The sequence below is a fragment of the Populus euphratica genome, unplaced genomic scaffold (assembly GCF_000495115.2).
Source record: "Populus euphratica unplaced genomic scaffold, PopEup_1.0 scaffold9.1, whole genome shotgun sequence".
NCBI lineage: Eukaryota > Viridiplantae > Streptophyta > Magnoliopsida > Malpighiales > Salicaceae > Populus > Populus euphratica.
This window is the reverse complement of record NW_011499857.1, coordinates 973,760-993,467: the sequence shown is the minus strand read 5'-3', so window position 1 is coordinate 993,467 and position 19,708 is coordinate 973,760. Positions and strand designations below refer to the sequence as shown.

At 36.5% G+C, this 19,708-nt stretch overlaps 3 protein-coding genes across 8 annotated transcripts; all 3 read right to left on the bottom strand.

The window, feature by feature from the left end:
• Window positions 1-241: 241 nt before the first annotated feature.
• LOC105123604 (RAN GTPase-activating protein 2) lies at window positions 242-3,567 on the bottom strand. 2 transcript variants are annotated; one of them, XM_011023269.1, is made up of 2 exons: window positions 3,294-3,567; window positions 242-2,245 (listed from the first exon to the last, which is right to left on the bottom strand). In XM_011023269.1, the coding sequence occupies exon 2, from the start codon at window positions 2,240-2,242 to the stop codon at window positions 599-601; it is 1,644 nt and encodes a 547-aa protein (XP_011021571.1). In that variant the 5' UTR covers window positions 2,243-2,245; window positions 3,294-3,567; the 3' UTR covers window positions 242-598. The 2 variants fall into 2 exon arrangements, with proteins under 2 accessions (XP_011021571.1, XP_011021572.1); XM_011023270.1 differs by having other exon boundaries at window positions 242-2,232.
• Window positions 3,568-6,955: 3,388 nt separating this feature from the next.
• LOC105123603 (40S ribosomal protein S16) lies at window positions 6,956-7,690 on the bottom strand. The gene has a single exon (XM_011023268.1). It carries the CDS (start codon window positions 7,588-7,590, stop codon window positions 7,156-7,158), a length of 435 nt encoding a protein of 144 aa, XP_011021570.1. The 5' UTR covers window positions 7,591-7,690; the 3' UTR covers window positions 6,956-7,155.
• A 2,188-nt stretch (window positions 7,691-9,878) lies between these two features.
• Window positions 9,879-17,012, bottom strand: LOC105123601 (ARM REPEAT PROTEIN INTERACTING WITH ABF2-like). 5 transcript variants are annotated; one of them, XM_011023263.1, is made up of 19 exons: window positions 16,507-16,930; window positions 16,229-16,389; window positions 15,295-15,479; window positions 15,086-15,206; window positions 14,919-14,993; window positions 14,722-14,816; window positions 14,506-14,581; window positions 14,135-14,242; window positions 13,355-13,507; window positions 13,153-13,221; window positions 12,896-12,955; window positions 12,621-12,744; window positions 12,397-12,536; window positions 11,994-12,057; window positions 11,780-11,859; window positions 11,348-11,412; window positions 11,160-11,277; window positions 10,938-11,062; window positions 9,879-10,612 (listed from the first exon to the last, which is right to left on the bottom strand). In XM_011023263.1, the coding sequence occupies exons 1-19, from the start codon at window positions 16,769-16,771 to the stop codon at window positions 10,519-10,521; spliced, it is 2,178 nt and encodes a 725-aa protein (XP_011021565.1). In that variant the 5' UTR covers window positions 16,772-16,930; the 3' UTR covers window positions 9,879-10,518. The 5 variants fall into 5 exon arrangements, with proteins under 5 accessions (XP_011021565.1, XP_011021566.1, XP_011021569.1 ...); XM_011023264.1 differs by having other exon boundaries at window positions 13,355-13,483; window positions 16,507-16,928; XM_011023267.1 differs by lacking the exon at window positions 16,229-16,389 and having other exon boundaries at window positions 16,507-16,702.
• Between the last annotated feature and the right edge of the window lie 2,696 nt (window positions 17,013-19,708).

The following is a 19,708-nucleotide window of genomic DNA, read 5'->3' as shown; positions in this document are numbered from 1 at the left end:
GGAAAAAATTCAAGTTTGCTTTCCAAATCTTAACGGTGTCTTTTATTTCAACAGTCAAACCTCGAGAGGCTAAAGCGAAAGACTCCTCTGAAGAGCCAGGATGCGCCTTTTCTACATTCATCACTGTTCTGAGTCTTGGAATTTTGATCGAGTAGGTGGGAAGCTAAAGCGAAAGACTCCTCTGAAGAGCCAGGAAACTAAAGTAACTCGACTACTGTAAATAGACATAGCATGTATGAAATGATAGATGACAGAAGCTCAACAATGGAGAACAGAAATTGAAGGTCCGGGCATTATTATCCACTATAGAGTGACGTCACATTTTAATCAACTACTCCGGAAGTCCCAGACAGACAAAATGTGATACAAGGATGATCCGGAAACATGGAAAGATCTCCCTAAACCTATGCTACAGACAATATCAATTATGATTTGATGCCGATCACGGCTCACAGCAACTGTCCTGGTCATGCAAGCTACGATTCAAGAGAACAGTCAATCCAAAATGCTGTCACTGTCTCCTACATCAATGTGTGCCAAAGATAACTACTAATGAAACAGAACCTGCTAAAGAAAAATACTCAAATAAAGCACAATTTTATTCTTCTTTGCTAACTTCAAGCTTCTCCAGTTTCGTTTCCAACTCATGCTCATCACCTTCACCTTCTCCAGACTCTTCCTCATCATCACCTCCTTCGGGATCATTCTCATCAAAGGATCCAAGCCTATCTGGGAATTTCTCAAACATTTCCTTCACCTCATCAACGCCTTCATCTGAAATAAAATTCCCATCAATGTTCAGAAATTTAAACTCAGGCTTCTGCACCACTACCCTTGCCAAGACTCGAGCCCCAGCCCTACGTATAGAATTGATGCTCATATCAACTTCCTTCAGCTGGAGATGGCCTCCTTCCAAGACCTTACTGATCTGGATAGCACCTTCATCCTTGAGTTCATTTTCAGCCAAGTTCAACTTGGTAAGATGTTGCTTCTCTGCTATACAAGCAGCTACAATAGGAGCAGCTTCAGCTGTTATGTCATTTCCAGCCATATCCAGGACTTCCAGTGAGGGAGCTGATTCCTTTAGAGCTTTAGCTATAGCCATGGCACCTTCATCTTCCAAATTAAGATAGCTCAAGTAAACTTCTGTCAAACCAGCATATTTGGAAAGAGCTTTACTCAGAGCAACTCCTGCTTCCACTCCGAACATATTGTCTCGCAAATCAAGCTTCTTCAAATGGGTGCAAGTGTCAAGAGCTTCTGATAAGGCAACTCCTCCTTCAGAGCCTACCCTTGTGGAGGAACATCGAAAATCTTCCAGTAAGGGAGAGCGCTTCACAACCTTAGAGATGGCAAATGCTCCTTTGTCTCCAGTCATATTGTTATGAAACTGAAGAACCCTAAGCTTCTCTGTCAAAGGAATTAATTCACAGACCGCTTCAGCAGCTTCCTCTGAGATGCCATTGTTCATTAAGTAGAGCTCCTCTAAGCAACTCTGTGACCTAAGGAGTGCCCCAAAAGCCCTAACACCCTTCTCACCCAAGGCATTATTTGAAAGGTTCAAGGACTTGAGAATGCTACCTTCCAAAGCAGTTGAGAATATATTCATTACTTCAAGTGCTTCTGCCTCCGGTCTTCCAGCAATAAAATCTGACAGGTCAACTTCCTTCAGCTGATTCTTAATGGAGGCCAGAATGGGTTCAGCAACACGAGCTGCTTCTAGACCAAAGCTTCTATTGCTAAAGCATATTTTAGTGTAAGAATTTCCTGGCTCTTTTAATAGCTCAAGTGTTTCCTCAGCCTCCTTCGCCTCAATAAAGGATCGTGCACCTTTAGATATATCAAACACGGTGTCACGGGGTGCACTAACTTCTTCGGACACCAAAACTTCTTTGTTGTCCTTACTAGAAGGGCCTCTTTTGAGAACTTCCAAGATTTGCTTACTGCATTCCTTGGCATAAAGCTGTACTGCAGAACTTCCATCACCATCTGGCTCCTTTTCATAGTGTTCATTTGCAGTAGCAAAAGCAGCATCTTCGATTTTTTTTGCATTCTCCTCAGCCTCCTCCTTGCTCAGACTGCCATATTTCTGGGTGAAAATTGACTTAGTAGTGAGATTATCGGTAACACGAACCACAAGCATTTGCCTTGTGTTTTGACTAGGGGGCCACAGCTTTATTGAAAATGGCAGGGGCTGTGACTTTGACTCAGTGGCATCCATTTCAGAGAAACCTGCAGACATTTACTGACAAACTTTTTCATGGTATCCAACAGACCAATTGAGAAAAGAAAAGGAAAATAAGAAAAGCTGAAATATTCTTAACAATGACCAAAGGCATATTAACAAAATTAAGGTTAGAAAACACTCAACCATCCAATTGTCAAGCTTGATGAAAGTAAAGAAACTAAAAAATACAAAATATTAAATAGACAAAACGCCTATTGAGGCAGTAAGAAAGAGCAACCCCGGGATAATAATGACTACGAACTAGATTCTATATCCAAGAAAGTATATCTGAACGTTATTTTATTCTCAACAAAGAGTCATCAAAGTGAAAAAAATAAAATTGTAAGCATCTAAAATCTACCAAAATGCTAAGAAGGCTGATTCCATCAGAAAACCGAAAAAACCTCCATTAAATCATAAACACAAGGAGAGTCACGCGACACATACAAATCATTTCATGACCCCAACTAAAAAAATTAAGATGCGATCAAACTCACCAGAAGGTGCCGTCGCATAGCATTAATATATTATTAATTCAACGAAAATAATTGCATGGATATCCTTCCTACAGAATTCCAAATTTATTATGTCTAAAATACGTCACTACCTTTTACATAAAAGAGATTCAATTTTTCAGTGGAAATGATATATCCCTCCAATTTTCTACCTATATTACTCGTTTATTTATCATCTACCCATTTTTCTATCTCGCAGACAAAAAACACTATTAACTTATTAACATTTTGGGTACAGAAATTGCTAATAAATACTAATATAGCAAAATAACATTAAGAAAAAAAACAGAGAGATACGCAAAAGCGAATAAAATTAGCGAATGAATAGTATAATAACACGTGAGAGCAAAGAACCCCTAGATCTAATGCTAGGACGATAAAAAAAATCTTTATTAAATCAAGAAAAGAAGTGGGAAATGTAACAGATCTAGCGAGATCGTATCACAGGTTATATCAATCAGTCATAACAATTAGAAAGCAGAAGAAGCTTTGGAAATGTAAGATTTAAACAAGCGATAAGATAAGATTGGAGAGAAAAAGAGGGAAAGTACCTTCCCCTTTCTCTCTCTTTCTGTGCGAATCTGTTTGTCTTCGATAGCGCGTTAACTGTGTATGCTTAATATTATTATCAACAAGTAAGTATCCCTAAGAGCAGAGGCAGCTAAATACTCTACGGATCTTTATGTATACTGAGAGAGAGGGTGTGTGCGCGCGTGGAGGGAAATGGAGATTTCGAGTGGGAGTGAAAAGGAAGGGACTTCCAAGTTCTCCTACACACAAATACAATACTCGTAGTAGGTTTGTTCAGGATTTCTCTTTTTTGGACGCACATACCTTAGTATTATGGGACGGTCTCTCTCGGGCTCTGCTCGCTTCGTCACGCTGCTGTTCGGCGTTTTGTTGTTTTTGGGCCTGACTTTGAGCTTACAGGTTGACTAGATTCAATTGTTTTGTTTTATTACCCCCTGGTTTAATGGGCTTGTGATGCTTCAAAACCAAATTTGCAAGTCCTGTCAACGTGGATGTGTGCAGTGCTCGTACGAGCACTTGTGCATTTATGCATGAATTTAATATCAATTCGTACGAGCAATTATTGAAACTAGATGATGGCAGCTGCAACCACTTTTGACAATCTCTTCAAATTTAATATTTTTTTTTGTTACCGAGAGGAAAATTTGCAAATTAATGAAAGGTTGGAATTGATGTTAAGTATATCTGGTAGATTATAGTGAATAGACATGGATTATGTTTTGTATTATTATTTATGTTTAAATTCGAAATAGTTATTCATATCTAATCTGGATAGAAATTGATTTTTATACTCAAACATTTGCAGCTTCATAAATGCATCCAACTTAAGAGGTTTTATCCAGAGGTTTAGCCCAAAAAGGAACAAGTCAAACTCGGACAGACTCTAGTTCTTTAAAGTTGGAAGAAGACATTTTGGATGGCGATATCATCCAGTAAACTCCTAGTGAAAACAATTTGGTTTCGATGATAACAATATCATCAAGCAAGCTTTCAGTCATTACAGTCATATGGAGCAGTTCATTTAGTTTTCGATAACTATCCATGATAAAAGAGACAAAAAAAAAAAAAATAGAAACATAAATGTGTTTGTGCTTGGTTCTAGAGTGAACTTCTGCGTGCACATGCATTTATATTTAATTGTTTATTCCTAAAATACCCTTGAAAAAACTCTTATTTCAAAAGTTATCCTTCTCTTTATTCTCTTCCATTCTAGCTTTCCCTGCCAGTGCTGCTGCTTGTTCTTCTTGTTCTTGTTCTCCACTCCCCGTAAAGCCCAAACTACCTTTTCTTTCTAATTTCAGGTGTGCGCCTCTTTTTACTCTCGTTTCCTTTCTGAATTCAATATCCCGACACGCATAAAGAGCAGGAGCAGTTGGTGTTGTTGCGGCAATTGCTGGAAAGAGCAGTTCCATGCAATCCAAAACGATATGAATATTCAAAGGAAGAAGATACGACAGAGGTGGAGGAGGAATTGCCTTGAATTCAAGAGAAAGCATTGGACTTGGTAGATTTAGTATTGCGCACGCCTGTTTCTTGATTTACACTCTGTTTTCATTGCTTGCTATATTTTAGCAGTGATGATTGGTGGGAATGCGAATCGATGGATATTTTTGGTATTGGCTCATTATGTAGTTTTTGGATTATGGTTTTTATATAATTTTTGAGTTTGATGTTAATATTAGTGGGTATTCATTATTTTTGATCGAATTAGTTTTGCTAATTCCAACTTTTGGCATTTGTATGATTGTCTGATATTTATATAATTTAGTTTCTCTCCACAAATCAAGAAAAAAGAGTGAATCTATTAGGTATTGTCTTGATTAGCTAATTCCAACTTTTGGCATTTGTATGATTATCTGATATTTATACAATTTAGTTTCTCTACACAAATCAAGAAAAAAGAGTGGATCTTTTCAGGTATTGTCTTGATTATATCATTTTCGGGAAGTATTGTCTGTGTTGATATGCTCTCCTCTTTAGTTTTTAATCCAGAAGTAGGTAGTACATTTATGTACCATTTTAGGAGATCTCGAGGAAACTTAAAAACAAGAGTCTTTCTAGAGAAATTATAATGTAACACAAAACAAAGATGCTAGAAAATAGCTATTAGATACTAGTATTGATCATCGATGATGAAGCACTTATTCCTTATCTTGGCAAGGAAATGGTTAGTGAACAGGTATGGAGTGGGATTGAGAAGCAAAGTGCTTTTTGTATGAAATATGGATCCATAATGCCCAGGTTATAGTTATGGTGGCTGGTTTTGGTAGTGGATTAGTTCAGCTTCGATGATGATACATCTTTTTTGACATGGATGAATTGTTGGCCACTGAATCTCAGAGCCAAACATCAGTGGCAGTTCGACTACTTGGTGAGAATGAAGGGTGGGGGGGTGTTTGATGCTCAGGAGCTTCCTGCTGGTGGTGAATAGTTATGTCAATAAATTCTTCTTTTAGGTGGGAATGCTTGTTGAGCAGCTAGAGTACATACCAGATCTGTTGCCAGCCAGGTTTCACAGTGAAAGCTTAGCTTTTTGTAGTTAATAATGAACATCCAAATATTCATGCCTCTTCTTCTGTCTCTTATCTTGTTTCATGATACCTTAAATGGACAAGATCAAGCCATATACCTCCAGGCTCAAAGGTGGGCCAAAGTTAAAAGGGCTAATACAAAAATTTAACCCAGCGAGGCAATAAAAACTCACCACACAAAGTTGTCGCTCAATCTACCATGCAAAGGCGATCATTGTTGCATGAGCATCGCGGTTCATAAATGTGGCGGAGAAAAAAAACCGAATTCATAATGAAAAAAGGATTGACGGTAGCCCTGTGACTAGCAATCATGCCTGGAAGATATGAAATGTCGAAGCTGACGCAAAGAGAAGCTCTAAAATGGCAGATTCGATTGGAATATCCAACCAGATGGCTATTCTTTTTCTTTCATTTCTCCAACTGGTGTCGCCCTAAACGTGATATTAGGTGATCAACCACTATCGTATCAGTTGGTCTTGACAGCCCCTCTACACCCCATAGTTCAGTTAATTAAAGCACAGAAAAATGGACAAAAGGATCATTCAGCACAAAACAGCATCCACAAAATATTAGGCATTAACACCTCCAAAAACCAGGAATCCAGCACTAACTGGAGAATCCCAGCTAAAGCGTAAACTAATTGCATAAGCAAAAATCAAAATCAACAAAAAAGATTCTCCAAGTAATTAGACTATATACACATCAAACACCAAATTCCTAACCTGTGCTAACCCAACATTCTACAAGCAGATTTGTCCTTAACCACATGTTTACTCCAGTACCAAATCTCTACTAGTCCCTATAATAAATTTGCCAGTTAAAACCATCTGTGTTAAAAAAACAAAAATGTCCATTTACAAATCACGTTAAAAAAACAAAAATGTCCATTTACAAAAGCAACCCCCCCCAATCTTCCCCAGAATGAATAATCTTAAAAAGGCTCATTTTTCCCTGAAAAACTAAGCCTATATTGTATTACTGTAAGCGTTATGCAACTACTCTTATCACAATTATATGCAGCCAGATTTGGTGCAACTTAATTCACAGATAAGAATTAAGAGATTCCTAAACTCAACTTCCATAAGCACAATCCAGAGAGCAAATCACAACTAATGCATGCAAACAATTAATCACAAGCACAACCAAATCAGAAACCAAGAATTGCAATTCGGTAAACTTAATAAATTCATACGACATAAGAAAATCCATAGCAGTAATACTAATAATCATAATATGCCTTGCCTAAAATCCAACATACTTAGAAGCAAAATCCATAAGCATGGCATAACCAAATCAAAACGCTTCGTCCAACAACATCAAAACATAAAACCTCTCCTTCTGTCTTGTTTGATCAACGGTAAGATTTCTGGAACCTGGCTCTAGCACCACGTCCACCAAACTTCTTAGTCTCGCACCTTCTTGGATCAGCAACCAGCAAAGTTCTATCATACCTCACCAAAATGTCCTTTATCTCCTTCTTGCTCTGCTCATCCACATACTTCTGGTAAAACGCCACAAGTGCCTTCGCTATGCTCTGCCTGATCGCATAGATCTGAGACGTGTGTCCTCCACCCTTGACACGGATCCTCATGTCCACTCCAGCAAAACGTTGTCTTCCTAGGAGAAGGATCGGTTCATAGGCCTTGAATCGGAGGATTTCAGGCTCAACTAGCTCGATTGGGCAGCCGTTGATCTTGATAAGGCCGCGACCGCGCTTGCAGTGGGTGACTGCGACTGCTGTTTTCTTCCTGCCGAAGCACTGTACGGACTCTTTCGGCGCCGCCATGGTTGGTTGGCTAGGGTTTTCTTTTGGGGGTTTGGTTGCAGCCAAGCGCCTAAAAGCTCACGCGGGGAAGTGGGGAAGAAGGGGCCGAGTAAAATAGGGTTATAAGGGGGAGGGTGCTTTTAGGGTTTTGAGTTGATGACGTGGAGGGCGGGGAGGGGTTTCTGGGGCAATTAGACGGTTCTGATTGGTTTTGTGGAATGAGGGTGCCAGCGGCCCATTAATTTATACAAGTGAAAGTCACTTGGGCCTCTATGAAGGCCGAAATCTAAAATTACTAGGTTAGGACGGGAAGGCTTGAATGTACCCAATTGGAAACCTTTTTGTTCAAGCAAAGGTCCATGCTAAACCAAGACTGGTGGGCTTAGACCTAAATTAATGGAACCTATGTGGCATCAATTCTTTATAGAGAAATGGCAATTTAGGGTGCTTGTAGTCTGATTCTTAACGGAGCAAGAATTCCTTCATTGGCTATAATCAAGCTAAAATTATGTTAATTTTGAATTTAAAATAAAATGAGAGGTATATTAGTTCATTCATCAATATTGACCACACTTAAATTATTTTTTTCTCAACAATATTTTCATAATATTCATTTATCTATGTTTTTCTTAAAAAACAAAAAAATAGAAAAAATATAAGATACATGAAAATGAATAAATATAATTAATTTTTATTTGCAATTACCATGCTGGGGAAATGGTATATCCTATGATAGGATACCAGTCCTAATAGTGAATGACGTTTTTAGTTATCGGTGGTATCTGTATTAAACGTTAACGTCTTCATAAGCCTGTTATTGATTAGCGTCATATGAACAGAGAAACCAAGCTTCTCATGAATTTAGTTTCTGCCAAGCTGAAGGCAGACTCAACGCAGAAGCCTCCACCATGGAAGTAGACGAAGATGAGGAGTTTCTCGTGAGGTTCAATGAGCTTTGGGAGGTGGAGTCTTGCTGAGATAGAAGGGTCTCGTGAAATGGTGATGTCCTTGGATAAGACTCCAGTATCTGAGCCTTGAAATGATGCTGGCACTAGTGGAGAACCTAATAAGCTTGAAAACCCGGACAAAAGAGAGTAACCTAATAAGCTTGAAAACCCGGACAAAAGGGTGCTCGCGGGCTATTTCCTTACCAGCAGAACCCATAATATTCATTTATTCCACATTAAAAATATATTATATTAAATTTTTTAGTTAAAATATTTAAATAAAGAATTTTATTTTACATTCAAAAAATATAATTTTTTTTTTAAAATATAAAATATATATATTAATAGATTTCAAATCTCATATTAAAAAAATAGTTTTTTTTAATGAACATATAATATATACTAATGTGTTTCATATTCCACATTGAAAAATAATAAATTTTTTTCTTAAGAACATAGAGTATATATACTAATAAGTTTCAAATCCCGTATTAAAAAATTCTATATTATTCTTTTAAGTTGAAGTGTTTAAATCAAAAAGTTTTTTTTATTCCGTATTAAAAAAACCATAACTTTTTTATTGAGAATATAGAATATATATACTGATGAGTGCTTTTTTCTTGTAAATATAGAGTATATATACTAATAAATCTCAAATCCTACATTAAAAAAAAATAATTTTTTCCTTGAAAACATAAAATATATATACTAATAAATTTTATTATGTTATCTATTTAAGTTGAAATATTTAAATCAAAATATTTTCTATTCTTTATTGAACAATTATATTTTTTTTTTTAAATATAAAATACATGTATCAATAGGTTTCAAATCCCATCAAGGCTCGCCCAAATTACCAGGTCAATTAAATTTAACCAAGTCATTACACCGGCAAATTTTGTAACAAATCCAAACCAATCTAACTATCAAATTCACTCACCTGGCCAATCCGAATGTAATAATTATGTTTCTAATATTCTTGAGCAGGCATGCCAACACTCGTCATTTGCGGCCCCGACCCCGTACTTGAAAAACTTGCTCACCTCGCGGGAGTTGATCGTAAGCTGGTCGATTTGCATTAGAAGATTATTTGCAAGCAATTGTTATATTCGTTGCCATACAACAGTAATAAATGTTTGGCATGAAAAAGACGCGCATTTGTGTGAAAATTTTGCATTGGCAACCAAATGCAAGCCAGTTTCATTTACTCCTACGCTGTCCTGGTTAAAAAATACATAATTTTAGCTGCTATCTTTCTGGGGCATAACTTAAAAAGTTAAAACTCGAAAATTAGTTGAGCATCTATAATGATCGACCAAATCATGTGGAGGAGCCCAAAAAAAAATCATACCCCAAAATCACAGCACCCGAAAAGGGTAAACAATGGTTTTACATTAACCCATGTACACGGGGGGATAGAATTCAAAGATAACGTGGCACAGAGAGTTTCAAGAAATATAGAGCACAAACGTCTAAATACGGAGGGTAAATTTGAACTCTAGAACTAAAAGTGACAAACAGTTCTTTTAATAATTTGGGAGGCCCATTGCCCCACTCCTCCAAGTCCACCCTCAGCCATGTAGTTCACCTTAAAGTCACTTTCCGAGACTACGCCCTTCAAGGAAAGAGATTCTAGACCTGGAATCTTTTCCTACTTTTTAGTTTGCCAAGAATTTGCTTCAAGCAACGACTCTGTTATTGCGCACAAAAAGATGCATCTCCCGCTAATGCCAATCAGATAATACAAGAACATCGCAATCCATGAACACAATCATGTTGGAGGTGGCCCGTGTTTCCATCAACAATCTCAGCGGAACTAATGTGGAAAGTTACAGAGTGCTAACATGCAACGCAACTCAGGCAACAGGAAAGATTAAGAATTTAGGAGCCATACTATTAACCAACCTATTAGAATATTTCAATGGCTCAGCATCAATGAGAACATCTAACACTTTCTGTACAAAAATATCTAGTCAGATAGGAAGAATCAAAACCAGCCCACCTAGAGCCGAGAGTTATGTTGGTTAGGTTTGGTGAGTGCTTTGTCAAAGTAATCACGAATCTCAGGTATTATACGGTGGATTAATTGAGAGTGCCTGCAATATCAGTATACAAAATAACATCAAGAACCAGTTGAGAGTTTGGAACCAGTTCTTTTTTTGTGTGTAACAAGTGTTTTCACATTCTAGAAAACTATTGGACAGTTCCAAAATTAGTGAGTGGAAAGATCTATGCTAGAAGCATATAATAGTTAATTGGGATAGACACCCAATGATCTTAATTTTTAAAAATTTTCTTCCCAGAATATAACTCCTTTTCCTGTCTTTTCTAATGGAATCAGAAGCAAATATTTATGTGTTTATGTTCATTGCCATATGGCATTTTTTAAGATAGCAAGAGCGCAGGAGTTAAGCAACAAACCTGGGCTTATCACTCAATTTATCGAACTGCTCCAAAATAAACAAAATGCATCTGTGCCTCAATGAAATAGCATGGAAAGCTTCCGAAAGTTCATACATGCTTGAAATGTTTTCCAATGTTATATCCTTAAGCAAACATAAAATGTTTATCAGACATCGGCTTTCAACTTAAGCAGTGCAAGATCGAATATTCACATGTATAAACAAAAGCTCCATGGCTTACCTGTGCTATGGTATACTCGCATAGTCGCTTAAGCCCCTCCAAGAGATATTGGTCAGCAGCCCTGAGGAGATCCTGTGCGATACCTAATGTAACATCTACTGCACCTGTGTATATGAATCTGTAGAAAACAGAAACAAGTTCAATAGCTGTTCGTTTTATGAAAGCGTGAACTTTACATTCCAACAAACCTCATCATCAACTCAAAAACCTCCCATCTGATATTTGGAATTTCAATGTCCCTTGCATCCTTTTCCTGTTAGACGCAGAGGAATTAATCAAGATGGACATGAATGCTGTAACCATCTTGGTTGCCTGATGCATAACACAGCAACTCAAGTTGCCTATCCTATCTAGATTTCAGGCTATGCAACAAAACTGAATACATTACTACGTATCGCATTGAGTTTGACGTCCACAATAAGGGGACTAACACACAGCATAACTCTGAACAAATTGAAAACAGAAGCCAATGATTTATCTCAGTTGAATTAGTTCAGATAGCAACAGAAGATTGGGTAGTAAAATAAAGTTCCAAAACAGCCATCTCTCGCGCCCTTCCCCAAGGGGGACACAAAGAATGGCTGGTAAACCATGACATCTGCACAATTACAATTTCTTACCCGGTAACCACCATCAAACATTGCCCGAAATGCATCTGAGGAAGCAAGCAGGCAAATTCTGTGGGCATAGAATCGTCTACCTGCAGTACAAATTAAGTCAATTACATAACTCATCAGGGGCAAGCAACAAAATTACTTTGCATTAAAACAAAAATAGCAAGTCAGGTATCCTAAACAAGTAATACAGCAGTATCTAGAACTTATAATTTACAACCTTCGACAAGAAAGGTGACGTCCGACAATGTAGCATTGTTTACATACTGCTCTCCTAAATACACCTGCGAAAAGAATTAATTGTTATCATACAAAATTCAATAGTCAAGAGATTTTGAAGTATAGATTATCTTTCATGTTGTGAAACAAAGACTACATAATAAAACAGCATCAAAAGCAAATGCATGATAAAAAATTCAACATGCATTAAACATGCTCGAAAATTTTACTTGATGTTTATTTAACTTGTTCTAAACCAAAACTAGAACGATACAACCATAAATTTCAGAATACCCACGTATTCATACTAGGAAGCATACCCAACAAATAGACATTTTTATTTGTTTACACAGCAAAACAAAATGCATGAACAAAAGACCAAAGAGTTCAGAGAGGAAACACACCTGGGGTGTTGGAGAAGGAGGAGCCGCATCCACAGGAGAAAGAGTCGTTGCTTTGTTGGCCAACCTGTAAAGAGCTATGGCTCCATCAAGTTGTTGCTTCGGGCTTGAAGAGCCAAGAAGCCCAAGGAGTAAATCCAATCCTGCACTCAAATAAATAAAAATAGTAAGATTTTTCTTCTTTTTAAAATTTAACATCGCGTGTAATTAATAAGAATGGGACATGCCACAATTATTAATGAATATTGCTCTCTGGTCATCCGGGGAACAAAGATGTGCAAGAGCTAGAGCAACACGTCGTTGGACAGCCTTCTCCGCTACACGCATGAGATACAATAAGTGGTTTAAAACCTACATATGAAAATTATACAGTTTCAAATTAGAGGCTCGGATATAAAACTCTGAAGAAACATAAACCTGCTACAGTTTCTACAACTGGATATCGCCAAATTTTATGACAAAAGGAAGAGGGACAGGAAAAGAGTAAATAAAAAAAACTCACTCTTCCATGAATCTTCTCCTCCAGTCTTTTCAAAGTCTTGGCTACACAATCTTTTGTTGCCTGGAAATATGTTAATAATTTATATTGGTCATTGTAGATCAGATTAAAACACAATGGGAAGGCATGCATCTTGGTCCCAACATGAAAATATTCAAGCTACCATTTGCTTAAAGTAATATAGCATCAGCAGCATAGGCGTGTATATGAGCATAGACATAACAGCTACTGTTCAACTATAAATGAAGAAAATTGCATACCTGAACAGTAAACTCTCCATCCTGCAGCTTCTGAACACCTCCCACACTGATAAAATCAGAGACATTGTCCTATTGGAGAAATGAAACACCACAAGATCATACTAGATTAGAAAGACTTGCAGTTTAATAAAATTCTTATTAAAATGGAACAAACACCATAGTTTTGTTCAAGTTCCAAAGAATTCAGTAATTATTCCAATACCTCATTATCTGCAAGGCCATACAGAGAAAATGCAGCATTATGTTGAAGAGATCCATTCCTTGAATCCAGAAGCTTCAGTAATGGTACTAGACCACCATTGTGGGCTATACCAGCTTGGTTGTGCGTGTCCTGAAATTGAGTAATTTTTTTAACCTGAAATTGAGTAACTTCTTCAACCCAAAAAGAACCATCCAGCCAAAATTCTGCTGAATTGCAAATAAGAACTTGCTCAAAGATATTATTACTTCTTAAGTCCTCCAGAATTTTGAGTAAAACAATGTGTTGCAGAACACTTGCACATTTGATGAAAAATAATTTGAAGTACGGCAATTGGTCAGCTTTTAAGGAATAAAACAAAACAAAAAGTTAGCTTAACAGCAAAGAAAATCTTCAACGAGCACATGGTATGAACATTTGCAGATTACAATGCGAAAAAAAAAAATTGAGCTTACAAAAAATGATTAGCAATTAAGGAAAGGTGAAAAAAGGGCAACATCCCCAATTGCAGCAGAGAGAGGAAGGAAGAAAATTGTAATAAGAGCAAACAAATACTTCATTACTCTGTTTGAGAATTCAACTTGCTAGATGGAAAAGGCAAAGAATACAAATTATAACACAAACCAAATTATGTAACTATAAAATCATTACTGGCCAGATCTACATTATTTTGGTGGAAAAATGTGGCTAACTCCACCAGCAAATGTAACATTGTTTCATCCGTAACTGGTATCTTTGTACTTTTATACAAATAGAGTAAGTGAAACAAAAAAAAATGGTAACCTGTGCCAACCTCCCCAATGCAAATGCTGACATTTCTTTCAGTTGGACATCGGGAGACTGGAGCATCTCGATCAAAGGTTGAACAGCACCCCTTTGTACAATGTGCACCTGCAAATAACTTATTCTCCAATTTACCAAAACAAAAGAAGAGCTTGCAGAGAAAACAGAAATAGAAATGACTGGAAAATCAGAAAAGGTCAGGCAAACAAGCCTCAACAGATTAAGGTGCACTCTTTAGTGCGTTGTCTATCAGTTCAAGAGCTACAGATAGATGTGAAAACTCAGAAACAATAAAAGAACAAAAATATACAGGAGACAAGCTAGATGAGAGGAGAACTCAAGGGGAAAATACAAAGGGTGTTACAATGCACCTTGCAATCTGAATCTGTTGCTGCAAATTGTCCAAGTAATAAAGCAGCCTCCCTTTGGCTCTCAGAGCAGCAGGAGCTGCGCAAAAGAGTAAACTTAAGAAATTGCAAAAGAAAATAACATGAGCTGGAAATTTTAAAAACTAGGTATCATTCAAACTCTGCCAAGCCTAGCTTAAAGAGAGTTTCAAGGTGACAAGTTTATGGGACCAGACAAACCTAAGTAAACCAATAACAGGTTGGAGAGCCCCAGCAGCAAGAACTTCTCTTTTTATGCTTGGGGATGAATGAACCAGATTTCCAATCACACCTACCTGCAAACATGAAAAGGTTGATGAAAACAAGAAGTGCAAAAAAAATTCCTCACCCATGCAGATTTCAAAATTAATCACAGAAGGCAGTTTGAAATATCGTACTGCTTCATAGTGTATGGCAGCAGCATCAGATCGTAACATTAATATAAGGGCGGGAAGGGCGTTGCATTCAACAATCTGCAATATCAGAAAAGAAAAGAAAAATTAGCATTTACTCCTTATACAACCAACCTGATAAAAGTCAAACTTACTAAAGAAGGTCCAATCACCTGATTCTTGTTCTCATCATTCTTAAAAGCCAGGGTTCGAAGTGCCCCAGCAGCTGCTCTTTGCACCTTTGTGTCAGTGAATTCAAGCAACTCAACCAGAGGAGGAATCCCACCTTCCATCCTGCATGTCCAGTTCCAGAGACCATAAGAATACCGAGCAGACTGCCGAATACAGAATTGAAATACAATTATCAACAAAATTAGCAAACCTAACACGGGTTTTAATGCTGCTGTTCTCATGAGCAAGATTGGTGATAGCATCAGCAGCCCTCCTAATAACACTATTCACAGCTCGAGAATCAGAACCATCCTTGTCAACATCCCTTTGCCTCTTCAACAAGCTCACAAGATGTGACAAAGCCCCAGCGTCAACAATGAGTTGCTGATGCTCTGGCTGTCAGAAAAAGATAGGAGATAAAAGTGAGATTCGGGGGACATCACAGGTTCACTCATTATATCTGGATTATTTGCCAACCAAAATTTTCAAAAGCCTTAAACCAAATATGTATTCGGGTACAACGTGAACATTTATGAATCATTCAATGCTTCAAACATTAGATGTGCTTCATTCAAATGATGTTTTAAATGTTATTTTTAACAGTTTCATACATTAGATTAATGCCTCAAACTCCTTCATAAGAAACTACACATTGATTTAGTTGCCAATGCATAACCAAGCACAACCTATATTTTTCTTCAAAACAAACTTGAGTATATATACAATCCTACATGCTTTAGTCTTCAGCACATTGTGTGCTCCATATGCTACCCTTGCTTTCCTCATGGCTTCGGTTGTAACATTCCGTGGGCAATATTCACATAATATACTGCAAATACTCCAAACAAGGACTGGATCTGTGCCACTACAACTACAACGTTCATACGACAAAGTAAATCAACCGACTACCCAAATAATCCCTTCTTGTATGCTAATTCCTTTGTAAGGAATTAAAATAACGAATTTCACTTAGTACATGATCACCAACACAGCTATATTCCTTTAACAAAATCAGCATATCATAAAACATTTTCCAACAAGTTCTCTATGCAGAGATAGAAACCTCTTAATCAAAATCTTCTTCACTCTACTATCCAAACACCACATCCAACACACAGATTTAAAAAGTGATTGAACTAATTCACCTTGACTGCAAGCAGCCCAAGCGCAAAAGCACTTCCTTTCTCGACTTCATGCTCAAACGGCTTCGAATTATCATGATCAATTTCACTTGACGGTGGTACTTGAAGATGCTTAACCAGTGCAGGAACTGCACCTCCTTCAACAATCAAGTTCACTACTTCCTCTATAACAAATTCCTCAATTTATAAGCAAGACATGCGAAAATACACTTATTTAAAACTAGATCCTATTTCATGAACAAAAAAAAAAGGTACAGAAATTTTAAGGAAATAGCGGTTACCGTTTTTTGCGAGTTCTGCGAGGACGTGAGTAGCGCGTTTGGCGGTGGCGCGATGAGCTTCGTCCCATGAGAAGGTAGAGTTGAGGATATTAACCTGAGCATAAACCTCGTTCAATATCACTTTCCGTGCCTCGCCGTAGGGAGCTGCAGCGGCCTCCTCTACCGCCGAGATCTCTCTCTGCTCCTCCTCGATTTCCCCTTCAAGTTTCCTTTTTTGCCCCTTCCTCTCAGGGAGCCTCTGATCTTGGTGCTTCTTCAGCTCCATCCACACGTAGAAATTGAGGCTGCTCAGAAATTAAATTTTAGGATTTTGAAGGGATCACTGGATCAGGGGTACTTTCGAGATTTAGATTTTTTTAAAACGCATTTATTTGTACTTTTGTTATTTTCGCTCTGTTTCTTTTTCTTTACTTCTGTAGTTTTTACTTTACTTTTTCCTGCCCTGGTCTCGATGTTGAGTGCTCAATATGTCGGAGTTTAAACCGGGCACTTCACTTTCCGGCTCTAGTTAGGTGGGACGTGCCCCTTGGTGTTTGATTTGCTTTAAATTGCTAGCGTGCACTCCCGCCGGAGAGTTGGGGAAAAGCAGTGAAATGCTCTAACGTGCGCATGCTAGTAGGTAGAAAAGAGATGGGTCCACACCAACATTGGGGTCCACCTGGATTGGAATGGGGAAGTGAATGATGCCGTGGCTAGTCATGATTCATCCCGGGAGAATCGTGGGTGCTGGCAACAGTCAAAGAAACAATGTAAGGGAAGGGATTGGAGTGGAGAGACGTCTTTTGTTTGTGACTTTCCACTGAACAAATTGAATATTTTAAGGCTGCTAGCAATGTTTATGGCTTTTATTTTCTGCAATGCCATGGTTCCCTTGTATTGCAAGATATCAGAGTATGATACTGTTTCTAAAGTTTCTTTGGGAATGGACAGAAGAATAGCGCACTCTATAAAGTGCAGTGTCCGGGAAAAGAGTGCGCCACGGCTACTCATGGATAGGTTTGGTCTGCATAGAGTTATTTTTGTTTTTCTGTTTTAAAAAAATTATTTTTTTATTTTCTATTTACTTTAAATTTAAATTAATTGTTTTAGTATTTTTAAATTATTTTGATGGGTTAATGTTAAAAATATTTTTTAAAAAATTCAAAAATATTATTTTAATTCATTAAAAAAATAATTACAATCAAATTTTTAAATACCCGCAGGAATATTTCTAGAAATGCAGTTGGCAGCATGTTTGTTTTTTTAATTTTTAAGGTGCTATTAGCAATGCTACAACACCTCCTTTTTTAGCAGATGAGGAAGATACAGTGAAAAAAAGGTTTTTTTGAGGAACATGAACAGATTCGTTTGTTTTTTAGGGGTAGGGGAAGGTAATATAGATTAAACACAGATCTAAAAATGGAAGATGCAAAGGTGTTTAAAATAATTAAGTACTATTTTTTTTTTTAATTCATGCGAGGATACTCGGATAAGTTCACACACATCTCAATTAATTTTTATAAATTTTAAAATTAATAACTCTAATAAATTTTAAATAATAAATAATATTAGCAACTTCAGAACTCAAAACTAAAACTTAAAAAAAAAATCTCTTTATCTCAGCTTTTATCATTGGACACAATTAACAACTATCAGCATGGTTTTGCCTTTGTTACGAGCTCAAAAACCTGGTTGAACTCTTTATTTTTCTAGCTCCCGATTATTTTCTTTAAAACAAAACAATGAAAAGCACCCAGAAAGCATATGCTAGGGATTTTAATACTTCATCGTTTAACCTTTTAGAGTAGAATGTGATCCAGCTTGAAGTTTTATTGGATGTCACTTAAAAAATATATGGAAAGTGATGATGCTTTTTATAGATGACCATTAAAAAAAAATGTATACGTGAGTGTCAATTAAATCAATTATTATTTCTGTTCATGTAAAGAATAATAAATGATGCAGTGTTTTGATTCTTGTTTATTTCTTTTTGTTTTTTTATTATTTAAAACATTTTGTTTACCAATAAAAGTATTCTTTTTTCAAGTATTTTGTTTTTATTGTTTAGAGGATATTTGATTTGAATTATTTTCTTGGGAGCAAGGTTAACTCAAACATTGGAACGATAGATCATCAATCATCAAATGGTTAGGTAATTGTAGTTATATATGATCAGAACAATCCCGATATTACTATATAGTCATTGCACGTAGCTATGATTTTTTTCTACGTAGTCCATCAATGTCATTTTATAAAAATGATTGTTGTGGATAGAAAATCAACTTTATGATGACGGTGACCATCTCTTCGCAAATTTGTTCATGATTCAAGATAAAAATCACAAGTTAAATAGCATTAAAATTGTGATTTGGATGGTAAGTTCCGAGATGAAAGAGAGAAAGAAAATCAACCAGGAAAAAAAATATATTTTTATCGTACTTCTCCTTCTAAAATACTGTTACAAGGTAGAAGTCGCAATGTCGTCTAGTAATATTTAGAAGTCATCACCTAATATTATAGTCATTAGAAATCTATGATATGTGAGAGTCTGGGAAAGAAACTGATAGTGTAAGGAAAAGATATATCACCCCCAATGCATCCTACCTAAGGTAAGCTGCATTGTTATTTGATTATTTTTTTATAAGTCGAGTTTTTATTCGTTGATTTTTTCTAAGGTTCAAAGAAGATCTCTCTTCATGAAAAAATCTCTACCTTATTAGGTTAAATCTTAATCATTCTAAAGTCTGAATTTTAGCATCACATTTATTTACACCTTATATTTTAAATACCCGAGGGTGTACTTTATCGTGTAATTTTGCATCCCATAAATAGTGAAATCTACATTTTTAAATACCTGAGGGTGTACTTTATCGTGTAATTTTGCATCCCATAAATAGTGAAATCTACATCAAGACCCTAAAAAATATTTAAAAAAGTTTTTTAATATTTTGGTCACACCCTAATGGATGATCATAAACTGATTATGATATCCAATTTTTAGATGTTCAAAACATGAGAAATATACAATTTTTTAATAAAAATATACTTTAAAAATTTTTAGGATTTGACCGTATGCATGAGAACAAAAAAAAAAATTGAAAAGGGAAATTAATTTAAAAAATTTTTAAGATTTTTTGAATTTTTAAAATTTTTTTGAAATATTTTAGAGAAAACCAGGTATTTTAATACCGAATTTGTATTTTACAGTGTCAATATACAACCC

What these genes read in the sequence shown, in the direction of transcription:
- LOC105123603 (XM_011023268.1), bottom strand. Translation starts at nt 7,590, where the DNA reads ATGGCGGCGCCGAAAGAGTCCGTACAGTGCTTCGGCAGGAAGAAAACA.
- LOC105123601 (XM_011023263.1), bottom strand. Translation starts at nt 16,771, where the DNA reads ATGGAGCTGAAGAAGCACCAAGATCAGAGGCTCCCTGAGAGGAAGGGG. An exon ending in TGTTTGATGGTGGTTACCGG is followed by an intron (nt 11,413 to 11,779) that starts GTAAGAAATTGT and finishes TGCGTCTAACAG; the next exon opens with GAAAAGGATGCAAGGGACAT. An exon ending in GCGAGTATACCATAGCACAG is followed by an intron (nt 11,063 to 11,159) that starts GTAAGCCATGGA and finishes TGTTTGCTTAAG; the next exon opens with GATATAACATTGGAAAACAT.
- LOC105123604 (XM_011023269.1), bottom strand. Translation starts at nt 2,242, where the DNA reads ATGTCTGCAGGTTTCTCTGAAATGGATGCCACTGAGTCAAAGTCACAG.